Here is a 22,113-nt window from a genome sequence, read left to right as displayed (position 1 = left end):
ATTCCATACCATTGCCGTCAACAAATAGACATTCATGTAGGTGGTCGTCAATGAGTGAGTCATATATCATCATCCAATAATTGAGCACAGATTCTTTAGAAACAAAAAATCAATTTTGTACATTAGTCATTTTATTATGTAGATAGATGTCTGGTTTTAAAATCTTTAGGTGAAGATGGCTTAATAATCATTCTTGCTATTCTGGACAACCTTTAAAATAGGCCATGTAACTATGTAAGTGCAACTCATTATAGATTGATATGAAACTGTGTTGGCAGGTACGAGACTGTGACATTCTCCCACTGGAGTTTATTTTGTCTTTGAAATTAGATCTATAATTGGCATCAATGAGAGTACCGGAGACTCTAATTAAGAAAAAGAGAAAGTGACCCAAATGTTGTGGCAGATCACCAAACTAATTGAGGTAGCAACAAAAGTTTACACCATGTGAGTCACTAACTTAATTGCAATCATACTTTGTTACCCCGTCAAGCAAGACTTTGTGTCGGAAAACCAAGGAGGATAAGCTGACATTTTTCCCTATCAGGAAGCTATAGTTATATATATATACACACACACGGGAAGAATAGACCCACTCTATTCATGGGCCGTTGATCTCACTAGATCTAACCATCAGATTTTGCTCTAAATTTAAAACCAAGTGGGAGAGGTAAATTCGTCATTTTGAATTAAACAAAACAAAAATCCAATACAAAAAAATATATCTTCTACAAAATCCAAAATTTGGATCGACTCTCCAGCTCCAACAACCCAACCCTTCTTATCCAATCAATTAGTACGACTCTCTCTCTCTACCCAAATAATTGGGTTAAGGTGACTTTATTATTATTATGTAGTTGTAATTAATTGGTGAAAAGGGAAGGGTTGTGTTTGGATCTAAATGCAAAAGGGTTTAATTTTTAGTGGGGATATTTTAAGGTGGAGATGATGCTGCATTGTTTTGTCAGTAAAGGACAGGCTTTTTTGCCTTGTAGATGGTAGCATAGTACAAAATATCCTGATATATCGTGATATTTGGGGATATCTATCCAGATTTCAGAGAAAGATATATAAATATCACGATATGTTTAGAGATATATACAACTGCAAATATCGGTGATATTTTTATGATATTTGCGATATTTTGTGATATTTGGAGATATTTAACGATATTTTGTATATATAACAATTTTATTTAATATTTACTATTATATTTTAAATAAATATAAATAATGTATCATGATATATCAAGAAATATCAACGATATTTGTCGATATTTTGAATATATACACGATATTTGTATGTGAAACAATATCAAATATCCCCAAAGAGAGGAATATATCCACGATACATATCCAGAAATTGAGTATCGATAAATACCTATATCCTGATATTTTGTACTATGGATGGTAGTAAGCGGGGATAAGTGGATATAATATTGGTAGTGACTTCCAATGGTTGGACACAATGCGCACCAACGTGATCGAATGAAATTTCAACCCCAGCTCTTCTTCGGCATCAAGTTCTTCCTCTTCAAAAAAATTCAAAATTACGATTGGTTGAATGTGCTGATGATAATGACACCGTGTCGAAGGAATTCGAACTTCAATGTAAAAAGTAGTGCTATGTGATGAATTTCTATGTAGTTCAGTGTACTCACTTTTCTAATGTAGTCCAATGAATTTCTATGTAATGAAGTTTTAGTAGTAGTCTTGGTTCTATTTAGTTCATGAATTTTATGTATGCAATTTTAGTTTAATGTACTAGAAATGGAATAGGTGAATTAGTCACTTTATAATCTAACTTTAACACTGTGCTTATATGGACGAAGCAACATCTCATTTGAATATAAAGAGTAGAGGTTGTACCATAAAGAGTAGTTCAGGTCGCGGTGACCCGCCTGAGAAAAAAAGAAGAAGGGGAATGTCGGCATGTTTATTGGTGGACGTTACCGTCGTGTCTAAAGTTTGAGCTTTGAAGTTGGATTAGGGTTTGGTTAGGGATTAGGGTTTGAAGTTGGAATTTGAAGTTTGAATTTATATGTTTGAAGTTATTTTAAATGAATTTCGAATTTGAAGTAATGTATATGAATTTGAATATGAAAATGTGCGTTTGAATTTCATTGAATTTCACGTTGAATTTGAACGTGAATTTGAGTTTGGATTTGGTTGGATATGAAATGAACTTGGTTTGAAGTTGGATTAGGGTTTGGTTGGATGTGAAATGAATTTGAGTTTGAATTTGGTTGGATATGTGTGTATATGAATTTGGTTTGGATATGAAATGAACTAAATCAAATAAAAAAATTTGTTTGGATTTTGGTCCAGACGACCAAGCCAGGTCGTACAAAAGCATCCAAAATGATCTCCAAATATCGTTCACAAACAAATCTAGCCTTAACGACCTGTGCAGATCGCTTGCCTATAGACCTAAACTACCTCACCAGATCGTTTAGGTATACACCTGAACGAACGACCCAGCCATGTCATTTAGGTATATACCTGAACGATCTGATGAGGTAGTTTAGGTCCATAGGCAAGCAATCTGCACAGATCGTTAAGGCCAGATTTGTTTGGGAACGATATTTGGAGATCGTTTTGGATGCTTTTATGCGACCTGAATGGGTCTTCTGGACCAAAATCCAAGCAAATTTTTTATTTGATTTTGTTCATTTCACATCCAAACCAAATTTATATACGCACATAACTTCAACTTGATATTCATATACATACAACCATATTCAAATTCAAATTCATATACAAATGATTCTAACTTCAAATTCCAAATTAAAACGCAGCTATACATAACTTCAAATTCTAAAACAATTCAAATTACATTAAAAACCTCTTCAAACATTTATGTATACACCTGATTCAAACACCACTATATATAACTTCAACTTCTTCAACTATGGGTAATCCTTCAGTCAGTGTCTTCATCACCATCTCTATCTTTGTCGTCGTCGTCATTATCTCTATCACTGTCCACATCCTCCATCCCCTCAAGTATAGGAATACCACAGGCAGCAGGGGCATGTTTCCCCTCTTTGTACATGAGGTTCCCTCTCACGAAGGTTGCCAAAACTTTTCCATATAGTCTTGTTCTCATGTAAGCCGAAATAATCTACATAAAGTAAAAAGGGCGGACGTTAATAAGAGAAGAATTGTGCGTAGAAATTAAGCCCCAAGTACCAGATCACTAGCTTATAAACATGTTTGACAGGCAAAAGTTTATCACTAGCTTATAAACATGTTTGACAGGCAAAAGAAAACTGACGTAAGTCCAAAACATTTCAGTAACATCAACATTTACGGTCAATAGACAGCTAAACCGTGGTTCATAAGTATTGTAGACTCCCGAGCCAATGGCCATCATAAATAATATTAGCACAAAGCAAATTAAGCTAAAGACCATCCACCTGGCCCAATATTTGTGAAACTAAACTACTCATGCCAAGTGATATTCTTAAAGTAAACTGAAAGTTTTTGTTTCCTTCCTCCTTTTAATTAGGGTGGTTGAGGAGTTGAAACTGAAGTAAAATGTTAAGTTAAGCCGACTTATTCCTAAAACGATCATTTCAAATTCAATTCAAATTCAAGTGAAATAAGTCCAAATCATGGAATAAAAGCCAAGCAATAAATTAGGATAGTGATTAACAGCCAAAACTAAATACATACATACAGGATTTTTATGATATGTAGTCTAAATTTGCAAGTTTAGCAGGCCTTTCACTCCACCATGAAGCCAATTGATTCAGAGTGATGCCATATTTTTTCCCATATGACCATGTCACCGGAAAGGCATACTGCAGACAACGAGGCATAACATTGTGTTAAATAATCAAGAGTGATTCAACAAATAATACATGAAGGAACAAAAAGGTTCTTCTCATTATTATACGAATGCGAACAAGCAGACTACGGAAATGAGCTATTTATCGAACATATAACAAATCGCCATTTTTAAGTGAAAAATAGGTTTTTTAAGAGACATACTTCAGGCAACGAGGCATAACATTGTTGTTATCTGCATATACAACTTTAGTTGGTTCATTCAACATGTTATCTTCAAAACCCATTACAATGAGGCACAAAAATTGAGTTTCAAGAAGAGAAAGAAGATTCACGAATTGGCTACCCTATGCGATGTCGACACTTGTTTCATCATCTTTCCACCAAAACAATATGGTAAAACTAGTAGTAGTGATAATTCAAGTGGAGGAGCAGAGGTTTGGCCATAAGATAGGTGTGAGTTCCAAAGAATTATATATAGGTACTCGAGTGGCACGAAAGAGGAACAGCGAAGAGAACCCAATTGTCCAAAAAGTAAAAAGAAGAAAGTGATTGTAGAAGAGGTCCCTGACTTGCACATTGTTGCTGCCAATGACACATTCACAGAGGAGCAACTTCGTATGGTCTTGATTCTGTCAACTCAAAAATTGAAGTTGTGGGGTTGCAATCATGGTTGAACAAAGACGAACCGTACCTTGTGTTATAAATTTAGAATCTATTTTTTTGTTTAAATTCAGAACCGAGAGAGGGGGGAGAGTTTTGGAGAAGAAGAAGGTGGAGCTGAGAGAGAATTGGATTTTTGTTTTGTTTAATTCAAAATGACGAATTTACCCCTCCCACTTAGTTTTAAATTTAGAGCAAAATCTGATGGTTAGATCTAGTGAGATCAACGACCCGTGAATGGAGTGGGCATGGAGTGGGTCTATCCCTCCCCATTATATATATATATGTATGATTCTCCTAGACGACATCTATTTTATTTGTTTGGACATGCGGGTCCATAACTATATGTCTAAAGTCTAAACAAACGCAATTACGCAATAACTCCTAATATAAATTAAAACATTGGTTTCCTATAACCACATCTCATTTCTAACTACCTAAGGTCCAATTTTCCGAAGTAGAACCGATCAACTTAGACCCAAATCAATCTTTTTCAATCTGTGGGTATTTCTAATTCTAAAATTGAAGACTTAATTTATTTTACTACAGAAATTTTAAAATCTTGGTTGCACGATTATACCAAGTATAAAATTTATTAGAAGCTTGTGTATTTGGGGTTTTCATGGGGTGTTCTTCGTTTATTTATAATTATTTAGGGATTTTTTTATACTAATATTGGGTGATGATTCGATGGGTTTGAGGGAAATCCAAGTTTGTGGGATGGGTCGAATTCATTGGGGTCATTAGTTTTAATGAGATATGGGAGCTTGTTAGAAGAAATGGTAAAGTGGGAGAAAAAGGAAAAATCTGAAACGAATAGTAAATCATTACTGTGAAGAATCATAGATTGACTAGTTGATTATCTAATTTGTAGTTGTTTTTTTTTTTTTAATGCTTAGAAATTATCATGACATATTTGTTTGATGGAACATATATACATCTTTCCGTGTAATTTTGTTCATGGTTGTTTTTGGATATTTGAGGAGAAGGTTGTTACATAATAGAAATTAGAAACGAGGTGATCGAAAAGAATAAGATAATGGCATAATGGCTAGATTAGTGCATGTACAGATGTTGGGCGAAGGATAGAATAAGTGTGAGTTGCCAAATCATTGAAACTTCATTCAAAAGCTAGACAAACTATGGGGGGTTTCTCTAAAATATTGTGCAAATTACACTACACCATAACAGCTTATTTGTAACGGATATATATCCGTTACAAAAAATATTAGTAACGGTTATCTTGCGTTGACACAAAAGCATGACAAATATTAGTAACAGATATATGTAATGCTTATTATCCGTTACAAAAATTACTAACGGTTATAAAGTGTCACTAAAATTAATTTCAGTAACGGATATGTAACCGTTAGAAATTATTAGTAACGGTTACCAAATTTGTTTATTCTATTTTGATTTTTTGTTGCTAACGGTTCTGTATCCGTTACTAACGAATTTTCTTTGTATAAATTTTTTTTATTGCTAACGGTTCCTTATCCATTACTAACGAATTTTCTTTGTATAATTTTTTTTTATTGCTAACGGTTTTGTATCCGTTACTAATGAATTTTCATTATATAAAAAAAAATGTTTTCTCTGGCCCTTTTATATGTGGACCACTTGTACAAAAGAGTTTTTTCACCGCGTCCAAACATATACAGAAGTAAGAACACCAAACTCCAAACATATACCAATTTGTTTATGCAAGTCTGCAACACCAAACTCTATCATTTCACACAGCATAACACTAAACTCCATCACATAGCATAACACCCAGCTCCATCACACAACATCACAGTTTGCAACACCAAGTCTGGAAATCTGAATCCAAGTCCTTGGGAATTGGAGCGCTGCATGGGTTCAATGAGTCCATGGCTTTTGTCAAAACTTTCATTAAGTGATGAGAGCGTAGTATATGAGATGAAACTGCAATATGGTATCCAATGAAAAGAGCACGCCTTGCTGGTATACGGGCTAAAACAGGGAAGGTTGTAATATAAAGAGCTACGCCAATGAAGACAAGAAATGAAGCTTGGTCCACACCAATGGAAATAATTTTACGGAGAGCAAAAGAATCTCTGATTCCTAAAGCAAATGGTACGTTGATCCCTGCAACAGCAATGGCAAGGGCTTTCTTTCCAGTTTGACATAAGGACTTTGGGTCTAATTCTATGCCGACCATGAAGAGAAACAAGAGAAGACCGATGTTGGCTAAAGTATCTACGACTGTGAGGCTCTTGGCAGGAAAACCATGATGAAGATAAGATTTATTGCAACCCAGAGCTGATGGTCTGGCATTATCCATGCATATAAAGGCCATTGTTCACTATCAATGAATCTCCCCTTAAATGATATCTCTCCACATCCTGAATTGGAATTAGAGAATTTGTGTTACCTATCTGTGGGACCAACATCTTCTGAAAGTTATAACATTTGTATGGTTAAGCCGTGAATGTGCATTGATCTTAATACTGGCCAAGTCAGAAAACTCATTCTCCGGTATAACAAAGTAATAGTACCTTGATCAAACGCCGCAAACTATTTGGAGAGCCAACAACTCCATTCGATACCCAACCGGCAAAAAAGAAAACGAAAATTAAAAAAGTTTCATAAGACATAATATTTAACATCAGAAAGAAGTATTTTTATGGAACAGAACGATCAATGACAGCCTAGCATTGTGCATTGAAACAAGTTTTGTCGTTTTAACATAATTGGTAGAAAGCAACTGTATGAGCCAGTTGGCCCAAAATAATACCTATGCTATTAACTGATATATATAGTAAAGAATATACGTTCTCCAAATCGGCTCAATCTCTAGTTGCTTAGGCCTTTACTATGTAATATTGCAATTACATCATTAATTTATTCTCTCGAGTCTTTTTCCAATTATTATCTTGTAATTTCTTTTTCGTTTATTTAATAAAACGATAAGGGTTTTTTGCCCCAAACCATACCTAAAAAAACATAACAAGAAAATGATACAAAGAAAATGCAATCAGGAAATAAAAATAGAATAGAAACTCACCCCATCGATGAATCCATTATTCCGTGTTGTAAGTAGACAACTTTCCTTGCATCACGCCTACACCATGTGGTGACGAGTGTCAGGCAATAATGTATGTAAGGAAATTTTGCTATCGAAATTTCAGTATGAAACTCAAAGAGAAATACTTTTGGAGTTTAACGGCTAATGAGGGGAAAGAGGAATTAGTTTTTTTTTCTTATCATACCGTGGAATTCTTTCCAAAAGAAGAACATATCCATTAGAAGTAACCACACTAATAGCTTCATATGGATACCTGAGATAGGGTTCATATTAGAAACTTGTAAGAGATACAGAAAATCATAAGGAAATGATAAAAAATACACCATTAATAATGCAACTAAATCACTCTAAACTGTTGCATGGGGCTTCCAAGCAATCCAAAAAAACCATCCGGATAGTAACAAATTTCGACAAGATCGAAAAAAATCATCACCTCCACTCCAAACTTGTTCTCCCAGAGCAAGATATACATACTATAGTTATCATTTCTATTTTTCAGTGACAAGAAATATCATTTGATCAATCGTCTCTCCTACAACAAAACCTGTTCACTTAACATTACTTTGGTGTAGGTTCACACACATAAAAAACTCATTTTCAGTTTTCTGAAATTCAAAAAATTCATACCATAACCAATGTGATACGAGTATACCACATCAGAGCAAGGTATGTTAAGTACCTTAAATAAATTTTCCAACATAATGATTTATCTCTTACCCAAGCTCAGTGATTACGTCTTGGCATGTTCGTGCATCTGTGTTCAGAGACTGATGAAAAGTGGTTTGCCTCTCAGTGGGAGTAGGATCATTGTCTCCAAGTGTAGCCGTAGGCACAAATGTATCAATACTATCATTAGGAATGCCTTTATTTTGGCTGTCATGAGAGGAAAACAATCTAAACAATGCTCTGAAAGCTTCTGATGGGGAAAGCGTAAAATGTGTTGCCTTGTGAACAACATCAAATATTGCCTCAATGAAGATTTCAATTGCCAGCTGAAGGTCCTGGTTAAATCAATAATGACAAGCATGAGAAGAAACAAACATAACCACTACTGCACCTGTCCAAGATAGTAGGTGAAGGAATTTGTGGTGATCATGATTCTTACGTTTGTAAATCAAAGAGCAAAATAAGAGTCCAAGACAGAAAAGGAATTAGAAAGAAACCTCGACAACGCCACTCCTTCTATCAGTTGTGTGGTGAATAATGTGATCCTTGATGAAGTTGAACTTCATGGAAAAGTGTACATGTGGAGGCTGGGTGCTTCCCGAGGTACTGGGGGCTGTTGAACTCCTGTACCCAGATGAATGAAGAAGACGGAATGGTATTCTCAAGAGCAATGTTATAGGCCACATTATCCACGAGAAAATGCATTTGAACCATCGAGACTGACGTCTATCATACTTAGAGAAACTGCTAGCCCTGGATACACGTGAATCTTGAGATTGTGGAGTAGAAGACATGCTCTCATCATAATATTCTTCATCAGACGTGTAATCTATGCTTGAAGTATCAGAATCCACAGAAAGCTCATGAATGAACTCATTGAATGAAGACACCCCGCTGTGACCAGGAAAGGAAATGTGATCAACATTAAGAAACTAACTAAATAAATAAATAAATAAGTGTCTTGCAATCAAGTATAACTGAGGCGAGAAATGAGATGCAAAGACCAGTAACTGAAGTAAACAAGAATCACGTCTATGTTATGGACCTAATGGCCCCTTGAAGTAACATACTCGAGCACAAGTACAAGCTTCACTACATTCACTAAAGAGATTATAACTAAAAAAACTAACATACTCTTGAACTAAAAACTTATTTTCTCCATCCACCGTGGAAGCCGAGGTCCAGCAAAAGTAGGCCTAAGTTCCCATCCATGCATATTTTCAAGAATTGTAGCCTTCCCCGGTAAATATAAAGGCCATTGTTCACTATTAATGAATCTCCCCTTAAATGGTATCTCTCCACATCCTAAATTGGAATTTAGAGAATTTGTGTTACCTATCTGTGGGACCAACATCTTCTGAAAGTTATAACATTCAGAATAATCGTCCTATTGCTTATCTTAGATGGCACCCTTACCTACATAAACATGTTATCAATTGTAAAACTTACCAATATTAATGTGAGGCTCCACCACCAACAACATTGAACAATAGGAAACATGGGAGCACAATTATCACCAATATTCCTTGATAAGTTAACAACCAGTCCTCATTCACAAGTTGTACAAGTTAAGAGAGAGACTAATTAGCAAAATTAAGTTCTTAACTTCTGACAACATGTTTTAATGATTGTGGCAGCATTTACACATACAAAACCCATTTAAAAAACAATTGCAATTCTACTCTAATATGCACAACAAACATTTGTAGAGTTTACTATATATAAAAGAGCTTACTTTAATAAGTTAGAAGAGTCAGACCAGGTCTATCGAAGCCACAGTTTCACTTGTTTTCCCCCTAGTAGTGGTAGTCTAGGATCATGATCCTCATAGCTTCCCTGAATCAAGAAGTCACAGATCAGTAACCCCATAACCCCAACCAACCGGCCTCATCATAAGATGGTACAATTGCTCCCCAAACACTTGTCTTTCTCCTGCATAACAAATTAAAAGCACTGGAAAAATTCCCAATAAAATTTAAGATGCCATGTACTTGTTGTTCGGTGCTCTATCAGACAAGAGTACGTTTTGTTACTACATAAACTATTTGAAATTTAAAAATGCCCAATAAAAAAATTCTATACCTCATTAACACCATAAATTTGTAATGTGAAGACAAAATGGCTTCTAGAGGACTGTTCATTCATTTGGGTTTTCCCGACAAACCTGAAATACAAATACATAATTTGTTTTATAAATATTTTTCTGGTCTTATACAGATGACTTAGCCAACCTTATTAGAATAAAAAGGTTGCGGTTTTGAACAAGATAGATGCTAATACAAATATAACATTTTCATTTGAAGAAATTTTCATCTATCATAAAATGCAAAAAAATACCTGCTTTGTGCAGCTTGGTGGAGAAGAGAGGAAACCTCTTTCAAACTGCAAACATCTACCACAGTCAGATCAGAAACATGTGTATTTCCATTCACATCATGTTTGATTGTATATTACCTACCGGCTATGCTATTGTCCACACTACCAGCTCAATTTGTTGATAACAAATCACAAATTGTTTCATTATATATTTCCAACATTGAGGCCTAAGAAAATTTAGGCAAGACATTTAGATTAGTTAAAAGAGTAATACACAGTAAGACTTTAAACTTGAAGAGTGGAAATGTAACCTGCATTTTGTACTTCCAACCCTGGGATACAAGAGATTGACTACATTGAAATATCTGGAAAAAAAATAGACAAATGTTAATCACCTCAAAATGAACATTTATATAAGCTCAGAACACTCTTTGACAGCAAAGAATGAATCCAAACAAGGTGTAAAGCGTACATAAAGTAATCATTGTTAACATAGATAAGACCAAGTAACAAAGCATGTACTCACCTTATAACCATCCAGGGCACTCTGAACAAGCTATGAGATTTCTACAAAAACATCTTGCTGTGAAGACTCGTGTGTAACGACTTTATCAAAAATAAACCGGTGTTTTGCCCCTGCAGACAATAAAATATGACATGTTCATACAAAGTTTCAATCACGATAAGACCCCATTCAATAAACATACAGTATAGTTGAACTGCAGTAAGACCAGATTTGTCTATACCTAAATTACCATTTTGTAACAAGTCTATGCCCCGACCCAGAGACTCCGTTGATGTAGGATAACAAATAATTGAGGCTTCTGCACTAGCACCATCATCAGGCAATAGGGCTCGTGACTTTCTCTGCGAGAAGACGCGAATGTTACCTTTAAGCTCCTGCAGTTTGAAGCAAGGTTATCACTATATGAAACAAAGAAAATTAAAGAAGTGTTGAGGGGAAAAACTACCAATATAGTGTTGTGTAGTTTCTTGGCACCAAGTATCTATGAAAAATAAGATTCAGCACATAATCTATCACCTTGGACCTAAAAAAGACGAATGATCCAAATTACAAAAACAGAGGACTTAGAAGACTAAACTAAGGTAGATAGGTAAAAAGAAATAGAAAGGATCCAAATTACTACCACGTACCACAAGAAGGGATCGTCTTCCAGCTTTATCGACTAAACTTGCACCAATTGCAGTTACTACGACCTGTGAATCAAGATGATTAGGCGATACATCAACTTTGAAGATAAAGAATGGTATGGGTATTACAATAAAGGGATCTACTTATAACAAAGTTTAGGAGGTATATATTTACCTGTAGTAGCAAAAATTCCGCTCGTATAGAAACATACTCCATTTATTCCTCCAAATTGTTAGCAAACCATCAATCTGATCATAAAAGAGTACTTTCAATTTAAAAACTAAATCGTAATAAGAAATGATAAAGGAGTACAAAAGTCTATATACTGAACAAATACCAATAAAACCAGACAACATGTTTACCTTTGAAATGGATCACCAACCCTAGACTTCCAAGAGAGACTTCTTTCCTCCTCCTTTATTCGGGCTGGGAACTGGCAATGCAAAAACTTAATTTCATAAGTTTGCATTGGCGGAGTTAAAAAGGGGTTAGAAAACTCACAAACCTGTAAAACAAACAAACATACATATAATACAATCAACAATAATGAAAATTATAGACATATATCCAAAAAATGTTCAACAAGTTGCAGCTAGAACCCTTATCCAATATGTCCAAAAAGATTACATAATTACAACTAGAACATTAACCATACTTAATTCTTCTATCAGCCCAAATGTCCAAAAGGATTGTTAAATTATAACTAGAACATTACCCATACTTAATGTTTCTGTCAGCCCATATGTCCAAAAAGATTTGCTAAACAATATGTCCAAAAAGATTAGCACTAATCAACCATTCTTAATCATATTTCAACCGCCCATCAACCCAAATCAACCACCCTCCAGCAACATAACCATGAAGGGTTTTATTTCCATCCTGGGGACCATCATAGAGTAACGCATCACCTATAAACACTTCCTCAATATTGATCTTTTTTTCACCTCTAAGCACTCTTCTGCCATGACAAACATTTTTGTGTATAGGATCGGTCACCACAAACCCCTTGGCTACTTCATTACCTTCTCTATCCAATAGGGTAACTCTAGGCTGGTCAGACAATCCTACACGAGCACTTGTCGCATCAAAATGAGAAGCTAAATTTTGAGGAGACATTGGAGATGGATGATGCGGTGAGTTTGAACCATGAGGTGTATTCATCGCAAACTGTGGGGGGACAATTCCCGGTGTAATATTCCCGGTGTAATGTAAGCCTGTGATAATAGAAAACACATGTAAGGGAAAAATACAAGTTATATGTATGACTAATTGTAGAAGTTACAAACTCACCAACAATAAGTTAGTCAAACTGGCAATGGAAGCTTTAACCTTAGCCAACTCTTTCTTGACGTTGGGACTAGCACTAGCAGATGATGCCAATGCTTTTTCAAGTAAGTACTCACCAACCGCAGCATGTTCAACTTGTGTAGGTGAGATTTGAGAGCCAACAGCACGAGTACGCCCTTTTTTGTCCTTCCCAAAGACTTCAACTAGTACATCACCATCAAGGTCTATGACCTCGTCAGTATCTTCCTCTCCCCTAATGCTTGCTTCAATAGCTTTCCTTTCTTTAACAGACTTCACTTGTTCCTGAAACAACAAGCACAACCAAATAAGGACACCCATGTATATTTACTTACATAACAACAAGCTCAGCACATTTAAATGTAGAAAAGATAAATACTTACATATGCTACACGAGCACTTTCCAAAACAGATCCATCACGACGTTAGTGACCGGTTAGCCAATCGTCCTCTCGACGTACTTTGACATTAGGGTTCTTTTGTTTCTACACAAAAATATATAAAATGATACTACAGACCACTTCTAATAATAAAGACATTGAGAGATAGGACGGTACCTTCTTGTAACGTATTTGGGCATATTTTTGTCGCCCAAGAGTATGACCAATGGCGTTCATTTTCCTATTTGATGTATTCTTTGCATTCCTTTGTACGACTTCAAGTCTAAATTCACGGGTCACAAACTCGGCCCAAATTGTTGGATTCATATCATCTAGACAAGTGGCAATAACAGCTTCCTTGCATAAGGCTTTCTTTATGATCTCTTTTCGATAGTTGCTTTTTGCAGTCCTGAATTTAGAGGAAAACTCCCTCTGAAGTTGTTTGTAAGCCAAAGCCATGGGCACATCATATTCAAACTCACCCTATCAAGAATTTTAATAGTTAAAAATTCATTTTTGGTCAAGTTAAAATGATAACATTATTAACAAGAATTGAATGTTACCGCCAAAGGTTCCCACAATGCATCCTTAAAGGATTGTTTCACAAGCCTCCAATCCTTGTAATTCAATGGGATGGTTACTCGAATAAAATGCCCTAAGCGGGTTGCCCATTTTGCCGCATAAGGACCAACAGCAGTGCCTTTACTAGACACCAAGACAAGTATCTTAGCCTTAACTGATGAAGGTGCTCCAGATGATTCAGATGTTACTGGGGGTGTTGCTTGACTTGATGGTGGTGGCTGCAAGGCACTAGGATCTGACGATTGACCACTTGATTCCATTAAAATATCCTGCAAATAGTGACAATTATAATGGATGCATATATTGGGTACTGCATATGTTAATCTTTAAGTGAAATCAATACACTTCAAAACGTAAAATAAATCACATTCAATTTTGAGGTACAACCATCAAATAAATTTCAGTGTACAATCATCAAACTTGTAGCACAAAATCATGACTCACCCAATATAAAACTAAATACAAATGGATACATCCATATCAAAAAGTTATATTAACATATTAGACAATTAATTAACGTCGTCTTTCTAGCAAGGGTTTCAAATTGGGCTGGTTTTCAAGAGTAGATTGGAAGTCAGTTGGTACATCTAGCTCATCCACTTGACAAGTCAACTGCTTTGGAGAATGTATAACCACTGACCAATCAGGATGTTTCAAATCTTGTGAATAAAACACTTGATATGCCTCTCTAGCAAGAATGGTTGGCTCATCCAAAAAGTTACTTGAACTTTTCAGTTTGTTGAGGTTAACCATCACCAAGCTTGAGTCTGGATAGATTTTACAGCCATTAGTCTTGTCCTCCACCCTCACCCAATCACAATAAAAGACCACCTCTTGAAAGTCGGTATAGTCTACCTCGATTATCTGTTTAATGACCCCATACCACATCGTTGTCGCATCAATGGGATTCTTATCTTTCCTACTTGCAGTAAAAGAAGTAACAGCCCTCATGAAAACACCACTGTCTTGGGTGGTAACAGTATCATCATGAGACTTGGGAGAGAAGACAAAACCATTGACGTGGTACTTCTTGTATGTCTTAGCTTTAGTTGGCCCTTTGACTAACTGCCACAACATAGAATTCGTGGCATCGTCCTCCAACAACTATAACAATACACAAGAAAACAATTTAAAAACATGACTAGTAAGAGAACTATCTTGGTACTTTTAAATTATATTGTTTTTGTAAGAATTAATACCTTCTTATATAACCAGTCAATGAAATTTGTCTGTATCTGTATCTCTATTTTTGCAATCCCTTTTCCTTTAGCACGTGAACCGGATTGTAATGACTCACAATACTCGCTGCATTTTATTCATTCATGCTTTAATAGAAGTATCTACATAATAACAAAACATGTTCCAGGCCTACATAGTGAAGGACTAAAGAATTTAAACATGTAGAATGTATCACGCTCTTCGACTTCAAGTCGAAACAGCACCCATCGATGTATCTGTACAAATTGATGAGGGGATAATAACACATCCTTACCATCTAGGATAGGCCCTTCATCACTGTACTCACCATTTTCATCTAAAAAGACTTCTTGACTATATTTGTGATTACTGGCTCGTGGATTAGACATGTACTCCATGGCATACCTAATAGATTCAGCAACAAGATAGGATTCTGCAATAGAACCTTCAACATATCGTTTGTTGCTAGGAATATCTTTACACTTTTTCATCGACCTATTGGAATCAAATATTCCAAACTTACATATGTAAATTTTAAGTTCAAAAACACGTCAAATGAAGTCAAACAATTGAAATAAAAGTGAATTACCATTCGAACGGATACATCCACCGATCTTGGGTAGGTCCACAACGCAAAGCCTCATCTGCCAAATGCACCACAAGGTGGATGCTTATATCAAAAAAAGATGGTGGAAAGTGTTTCTCTAACACACACAATGCCTCCACAACCATCAACTTGGCTTCTTGAATGTCTTTTCTGATCAAGACCTTCGAACACAATAAATTAAAGAATAAGCTTATCTGGTGAATAGCTTTCCGTAAGTCCCGATGTTTCGGAAAGGCATGTTGAAGCAAAACAGGCAATAAGTACTCCATGATGACATGATAGTCATGCGACTTCATTGTTAGCAAACCAGGTGGATTGAGACTAACAATGTTGCTCAAGTTAGAAGAAAAACCTGAAGGGAGCTTTAAGTACTTCAAAGTTTTTAAGAAATCCATTTTCTCATTCTTATCCAAAACAAAATAAGCATGTGGCTTAACTGTTTTCCCGGCCCATGTTTGAATCAATTTGCATCCACTGCCCACTGTGTATGCCAAGAAGCCCCATATCCTCTCGTGCATTTACAGTATCTTTTGTTTTACTCAAGCAAAGGATCGTATTTAGTAAATGTTCTACAACATTCTTCTCGGTATGCATCACATCAACAACATGGCGGACTTCATGGTCTATCCAGTACCCCATACCAAAAAAGATTGACTTCTTATACCATGCCCCAGTAAGTTCACCACCATCATCATTATCATCAACATTTACCTCAGCTCTTTTTCGCTTGCCCTCGCTGTCTTTCCAAGTTACAAAGTCGATACGATCTAGATGTTTTAGAAGTTCTTCCCCTCTTAGTGGTTATGGAGGAAGACTATCTTCCACTGTCTTGAGCCCCAAATACTTCCCATCTCTAAAAGGGTGATCACTACTAAGAAACTGCCTATAGTTTGTGTAAACAATTTTCTTGCAAATAGGTAGATGAAGAGATGGAGTATTGTCACCACACCTTGGACAAGCTTTATATCCATGGGTTACACAATCGGACAAGTTCCCGAAAGCCGGGAAGTCGTGAATCCCCCACATCAACATAGCTCTCACTGTGAAATGTTCATTTTTATACATGTCATAAGCGGGCACTCCATGATCCCACAACTGCTTCAACTCTTCATATAGTGGCTCAAGAAAAACATCAATGTCTTGACTCGGTGCCTTCGGCCTAGGAATTAACAGAGACAACATTTGGAATTATGCTTTCATACACAAGGATGGTGGGAGATTATAAGGCATAGTGATGACAGCCAACATCAGAATAACGATGATCTGAACTCCACGTGGATTAAATCCATCCGTTGCAATAGCAAGCCAAACATTGCGCTCCTCCTCTGCAAATTCTTCATACTTCTCTTTACATACTTTCCATTGGCCAGAATCAGTTGGATGCCTCATATAATCCCACGAAGATTTTAATCTAGCATGCCAAGTCATGTCACGTGCTATCCATGGTATTGTATACAACCTTTTGAGTCTCGGAATGGGAGGAAAGTGTCTCAACACTTTGTTAGGCTCTTTTGAAACCTTCCTTCCTTTGCCCGCTATGACTTTATATCTAGGTTTTTTACAATGACGACATTCCTCCAAATTTTCGTCAAGTTTCCAGTATAGCATACAATTATTTTCGCACACATGAATGCACTTGGCTTTCATCCCTAGGTCTTTCAACATTTGCTTCATTACAGGATATTTCACTGGCAATGTGTTTTCTTTGGGTAACCATCTCCTCAACATGGACAACAATCTTTGTCACGCTTATTCCAGACCACCCAAACTGTTTCTTCAAATTGTGAAGTTCAACAATTGCTGAAAGTGTTGTCTCGGGTCGTTCACAAGAAGGATACAATTTTTCTTTTCCTTTTTTTTTGTAGTCAAGATACCTCTTACCCAAGTCTGGTTCAGGAACAAACGGTGGTTCATTATCTCCTATTTCAATACCATGGCCCATATAAGCATCAACAAAGTTCCCTATTCCAAGCCCTTCTTCCTTGGTGTTTATTTCATCCATGTTTCCCACCACCGGATGCTCCATCGAAGTCTGCAAGAGTCTTTCACCATGTAAAACCCATACACAGTATGAAAGATCTATACCATTTAGGTTCAAATGATCTTCGACCACATCATATTCTAGTCGGAACCTATTCTTACAGTTTTTACATGGGCAAGGACAAACAGACCCGCCTAACTTTGTTTTGGCAAATGAAACAAAATCCCTAACCCCGTCTTCATAAAGTGTGGACCTCTTGTTTTTTTTGTCCATCCAAACTTTCTGAATTTGCTCACTCATTCTACAATAAAACATGTTTATATATAGTTAAGGAATTTAAGACTAAATAAGCAAATAAGTTCCAATCATCTGATTATATGCAAACGTACAGGTAACACTTAAACACTCATATGTACTGTCAACGACAATACTGTACTATGTAACCACAAAAAAATGTGGTTTTCTTATTTTTTTTTCCTGTAATACTTAACAGTTAAAAACTTTAAACATCAAGTGAGACCAAAGGGGTACTACTGCAATTGAGAAAACTTCGGAGTTTGGTTGACTCCGGATTAGACGACAGGGTACACGACTACGTTGTTTGGTAGTGTTAATTTATGTTGTATTTGCTTGTACAAGGAAATCATTGACTTGGCTAAATCACCTTCAAGTGCAGAATTTTCAAGAGAAAAGAAGCATATAAATATTCCTCTCAAGAATGATGGGATTTTAAGCAAAAATCTCCAAAGGAAATTGATCGAGCAAGTGCAAAGGTAGACAAAAACTTCCTATCTAACCAAAAATGAGTGTAATTTTGAATTCCCTAACTCGTCGATGAGGTCTGTGAACACAAAGTGTAACATATAGAGTCCATTTTTATTGAAGGTTGGGAGGTTTCAGAAGTTCAGCAGAGTGTGACATAGAGAGTCCATTTTTATTCACCCAAGCTTTTCATTTTAGTCATATTTAACTTGACAAACGAAAATACTACACTAGTTAAACATTTAGCAGATTGAACACTTAGTAAGAAGAGACCATCAACGACAACAGGCACCTTCAAAATCTTAAAATATTGAACCCCATATCATAAATTCGACAAAGAACGATTAAAAGTAAGCCATTGGTTCAAACCAAACTACTAAAAAACTATAAAATAACAGTCAAAAAAGGTAATCAATACTTTGTGAGCAGAGAAATCATAAAGCTCTCAGCTTGATTGATATCTGAATTAGAACCATTATAAATAGAGATAAACTTGTTAATTAGAAAACTCATAAATCATTCTTTAGCAAATTTACCATCAAAATCCACTCTTTTACATATTAAAAACAATCTTGTACTGATCCATTGAAAATCAGCATAATAAACAACAATCAACTAATAAAATTTAATATGTTCAGCAGATAATAAAACCCTAAACATCAACTACTCACCTCGGTTAAAGAGAATCTTTTCTTCAATAGATCGAAAAAATTAAAATCTCGAAACCCTAGACATACAAAACCAAAACCAAAACCAAAATCAAAACCTTAAATAATTTGTAGGAGGAAGAAGAGAAGATGAACGAGAAGGAAGACGAGGATAGAGCAACTCACCGAGTAAAGAAGAAGTCCACAAAAGATGGGCAAGCACCACTTCGTCGATTGTTTTAGCTTATCTGTTTTTTTTTTTTTTTTTTTCTATTTTTTAGATGATGTTTTAAGTGAAATACTCCCACTTCAGTTTATCTATTTTTTTTCCAATGTAATATTCTTTTTCTTGTTTTTTTTTTCTAAGTTTATAACTTATGTGTAAACGTTGCTAAATATCTAAAGAAATGTTACATAATAATTCAACTATTTAAGCAACGGTTGATTGTATTGCCAACGGATAATATGTGTGACTAATTTCCTAACGGCTGTATAAGTGTTACTAATGGAAAATCCCAATTGTTGCAAATTCACCCAAATGGTGTAGTGTTACCTAGCGAACAATATAGTAAAAAAAAATGGTACAACATGAGATAGGTAACATGCATATTGTATAGATAACTGATTACTACAAGATTACTAGACAATCCTAGTCAAATTTGTAATATGTCCTAAAAGCCCACACATTAATTCATGGATATTATAAAATCAAACCTTGATGAACTCCATAGATTGAATTACTCCTTGGTTGGTGAAACACTCCTCTTAGCAACTACATCAGTCCCACATTAGCTTCTCTAAAAGTGAGTGTAATGCTCCAATGATCTATCAATGGCCGAGCTTAATGCTATGCGGGTTTGAGTTGCCAAGGCATCTTTTCACCTTTGAGATAAGCTAGAAAAGTTGCTAGGAAATCATTTCTATCCATAGCTATCTCATAAGCAAACACCAAATTAGAACATTTAACTTAAACATTTGTAGTAATCATCCTAATACCATTTGCTAAAAACTCCCATTTCTTGAGCTCCACTATACCTAAAATGTACACCAGTTCCACCATTAACGTAACAGTTGCCTGTGGCTAAGCCATATGTGTTGGCTTCAACCATGTCACTCCATGGTTAGGTTGAATTTGTTAGGAACCACAACCCAATTATATTTACACTTTACCAATTACCACAATAGTACAAACATTTCTCTCTTATGTACCAAGTACGAAAATTTCAATCCGAACCTAGTGAAGATTCACTATGTCCTTAAGACAGATTTTCCCCCTCACGGTGCTTCAAGGTTGAATGAGAAACTGTCTCCCAAGATATAGAATGAATTTTTCCTTTTATGGAAATTAACACTTCAATTCTACAGAATTAGCAAACGCAACGTTGTGTTTTGACTAAGAACAGAGAGGAGAAAAAAGGTTTTTCAAGAGATTTTTTTTTTCTTTATGCAAAACCATCAGATATTTATATGAGAGTGGTGTCTTTTCGAAACAACACAGTGACTGTTCGAACCAACACAATGTTTTTTCGAACCAATGCAGTGTCTTTTCAAAACAACATAGTGACTTTTCGAAAGGATGCACATTTTCGGCATAAAACAACGTTTCGAACCATTACCTCTTTCCAAAGGTTGCACATTTTCGGCATAATAATGCAATGTTTCAAACCGTTGCACTGTTTCGGAAATGTTTTTCTCTCTTTACTGTTTCAAGTGAAACTCATTTCATCTAAAGTGAGGTAACTTGGGAGACAAATTACTCATTCATATCTCAATGGATTTGTGCGAATCCAAGTTTTATGTGTTCACTACACTTTAAACTTTCAATTGCACATCCATTTTTCTAACATAATTCATGTGAAGCACATTTCTAATTTTGGTTGCAGGTCCTACTCTTCTTTTGATTTTTAGTTTTCAGGAAACTAAGGTCTCCAATTGTGTTAAACATGGTACCCTGAGTTACACATGCATGCTCTAAATGCCTAGAATGATGTCCTTAATTTGAGCCATGTCCGTTGTATTATCTTCAAAGAGCACATTGTTTTTAGTTTTCCAGACACGAACCACAAGATTTATTGTTGTTGAACTCCATTAATTGCATTATTTTCCTAATAGGATTTTTTTTACTAGCAAGCTCTCATGACATGTAAGAGGTCAAGAGATAATTCGAGGATTACAACCATCCCGTACCAAGTTGTATACTTGTAATACTATGGGTGGGGTTTAGTTACACGTCTAATACGAAGTCGTCTTAGAGGTCTTGATGTTCTGGATTGCTTCAATTCTCACTTACTAATGTCGAGGTATTTTGAGTTAAAAAACCTACACCAAAGGATGAGCATGCTATAAAACTGGAAATTTAGATGGTGTAATAAGTGGAGACAGTATCGACATGTCGTTAGCTTAGTGGTGTGACTAGTGTAGTTAAGGCATTAAGGCGCACCTAAGGCGTATCACTCTCTTTGTGCCTTAGGCGCAAGACACACGCCTTATTGAAGTGAGACGTGCAATAATTAAAAAAAAAATAAAGAAAAAAAATAAAATATGATATGAATTATCATTGATTTACACAGCTAAACAATAAAATAAATTCTATAGGATTGTAAATTTGTCAACTATTAAGCAACATCCATAAAAATCACGAATCGTTTAGGTAGTCAGTCACTTACAAGAAAAAAAAATGTAAGCAACAATTAAATAGGAAAATGAAAATTGTATCTCTCAAAACAATTTAGTTCAACTTCAATAAACTAAATGAGCAAACAAATTGAACTGAGCCAAAGAGACTTCACAAAATAAAACACATGATTCAAATTTTGGAAACCCATAAAATAAAACTTCATTTAATTCATCTTTGTGTCTTTCTCTCAATCCATTCATCTTAACAAAAACTTGTAAATACAAATTTTAGAGTGTACCATAATATAAAACTTATAAAAATTGTATGATTTTTTATACCATACAACTATTGGATCGAGTGTGAATGTGTCACATGTAGCAAAAAGTATATAAAAAAC

At 35.5% G+C, this 22,113-nt stretch overlaps 1 protein-coding gene and 2 long non-coding RNA genes across 3 annotated transcripts; all 3 read right to left on the bottom strand.

The window, feature by feature from the left end:
- Positions 1-7,473: 7,473 nt before the first annotated feature.
- Positions 7,474-8,538, bottom strand: LOC147504451 (uncharacterized). Its single transcript, XR_015220402.1, has 3 exons — positions 8,221-8,538; positions 7,688-7,756; positions 7,474-7,539 (listed from the first exon to the last, which is right to left on the bottom strand). It is a non-coding gene; the product is annotated as an uncharacterized LOC147504451 (long non-coding RNA).
- Positions 8,539-10,510: 1,972 nt separating this feature from the next.
- Positions 10,511-19,183, bottom strand: LOC147504449 (uncharacterized). Its single transcript, XR_015220860.1, has 3 exons — positions 19,124-19,183; positions 10,797-10,850; positions 10,511-10,712 (listed from the first exon to the last, which is right to left on the bottom strand). It is a non-coding gene; the product is annotated as an uncharacterized LOC147504449 (long non-coding RNA).
- Positions 13,866-17,137, bottom strand: LOC147504450 (uncharacterized). The gene is given in 8 exon segments (XM_086603702.1): positions 13,866-14,174; positions 14,491-15,009; positions 15,105-15,210; positions 15,304-15,597; positions 15,692-16,179; positions 16,181-16,502; positions 16,554-16,868; positions 16,956-17,137. Coding segments are annotated over 8 exon segments (2,535 nt in total).
- Positions 19,184-22,113: the final 2,930 nt, after the last annotated feature.

Source organism: Coptis chinensis, chromosome 4 (assembly GCF_015680905.1).
Source record: "Coptis chinensis isolate HL-2020 chromosome 4, ASM1568090v1, whole genome shotgun sequence".
NCBI lineage: Eukaryota > Viridiplantae > Streptophyta > Magnoliopsida > Ranunculales > Ranunculaceae > Coptis > Coptis chinensis.
Note: the sequence above shows the minus strand (reverse complement) of the source record. Positions and strands in the feature narration are given on the sequence as shown.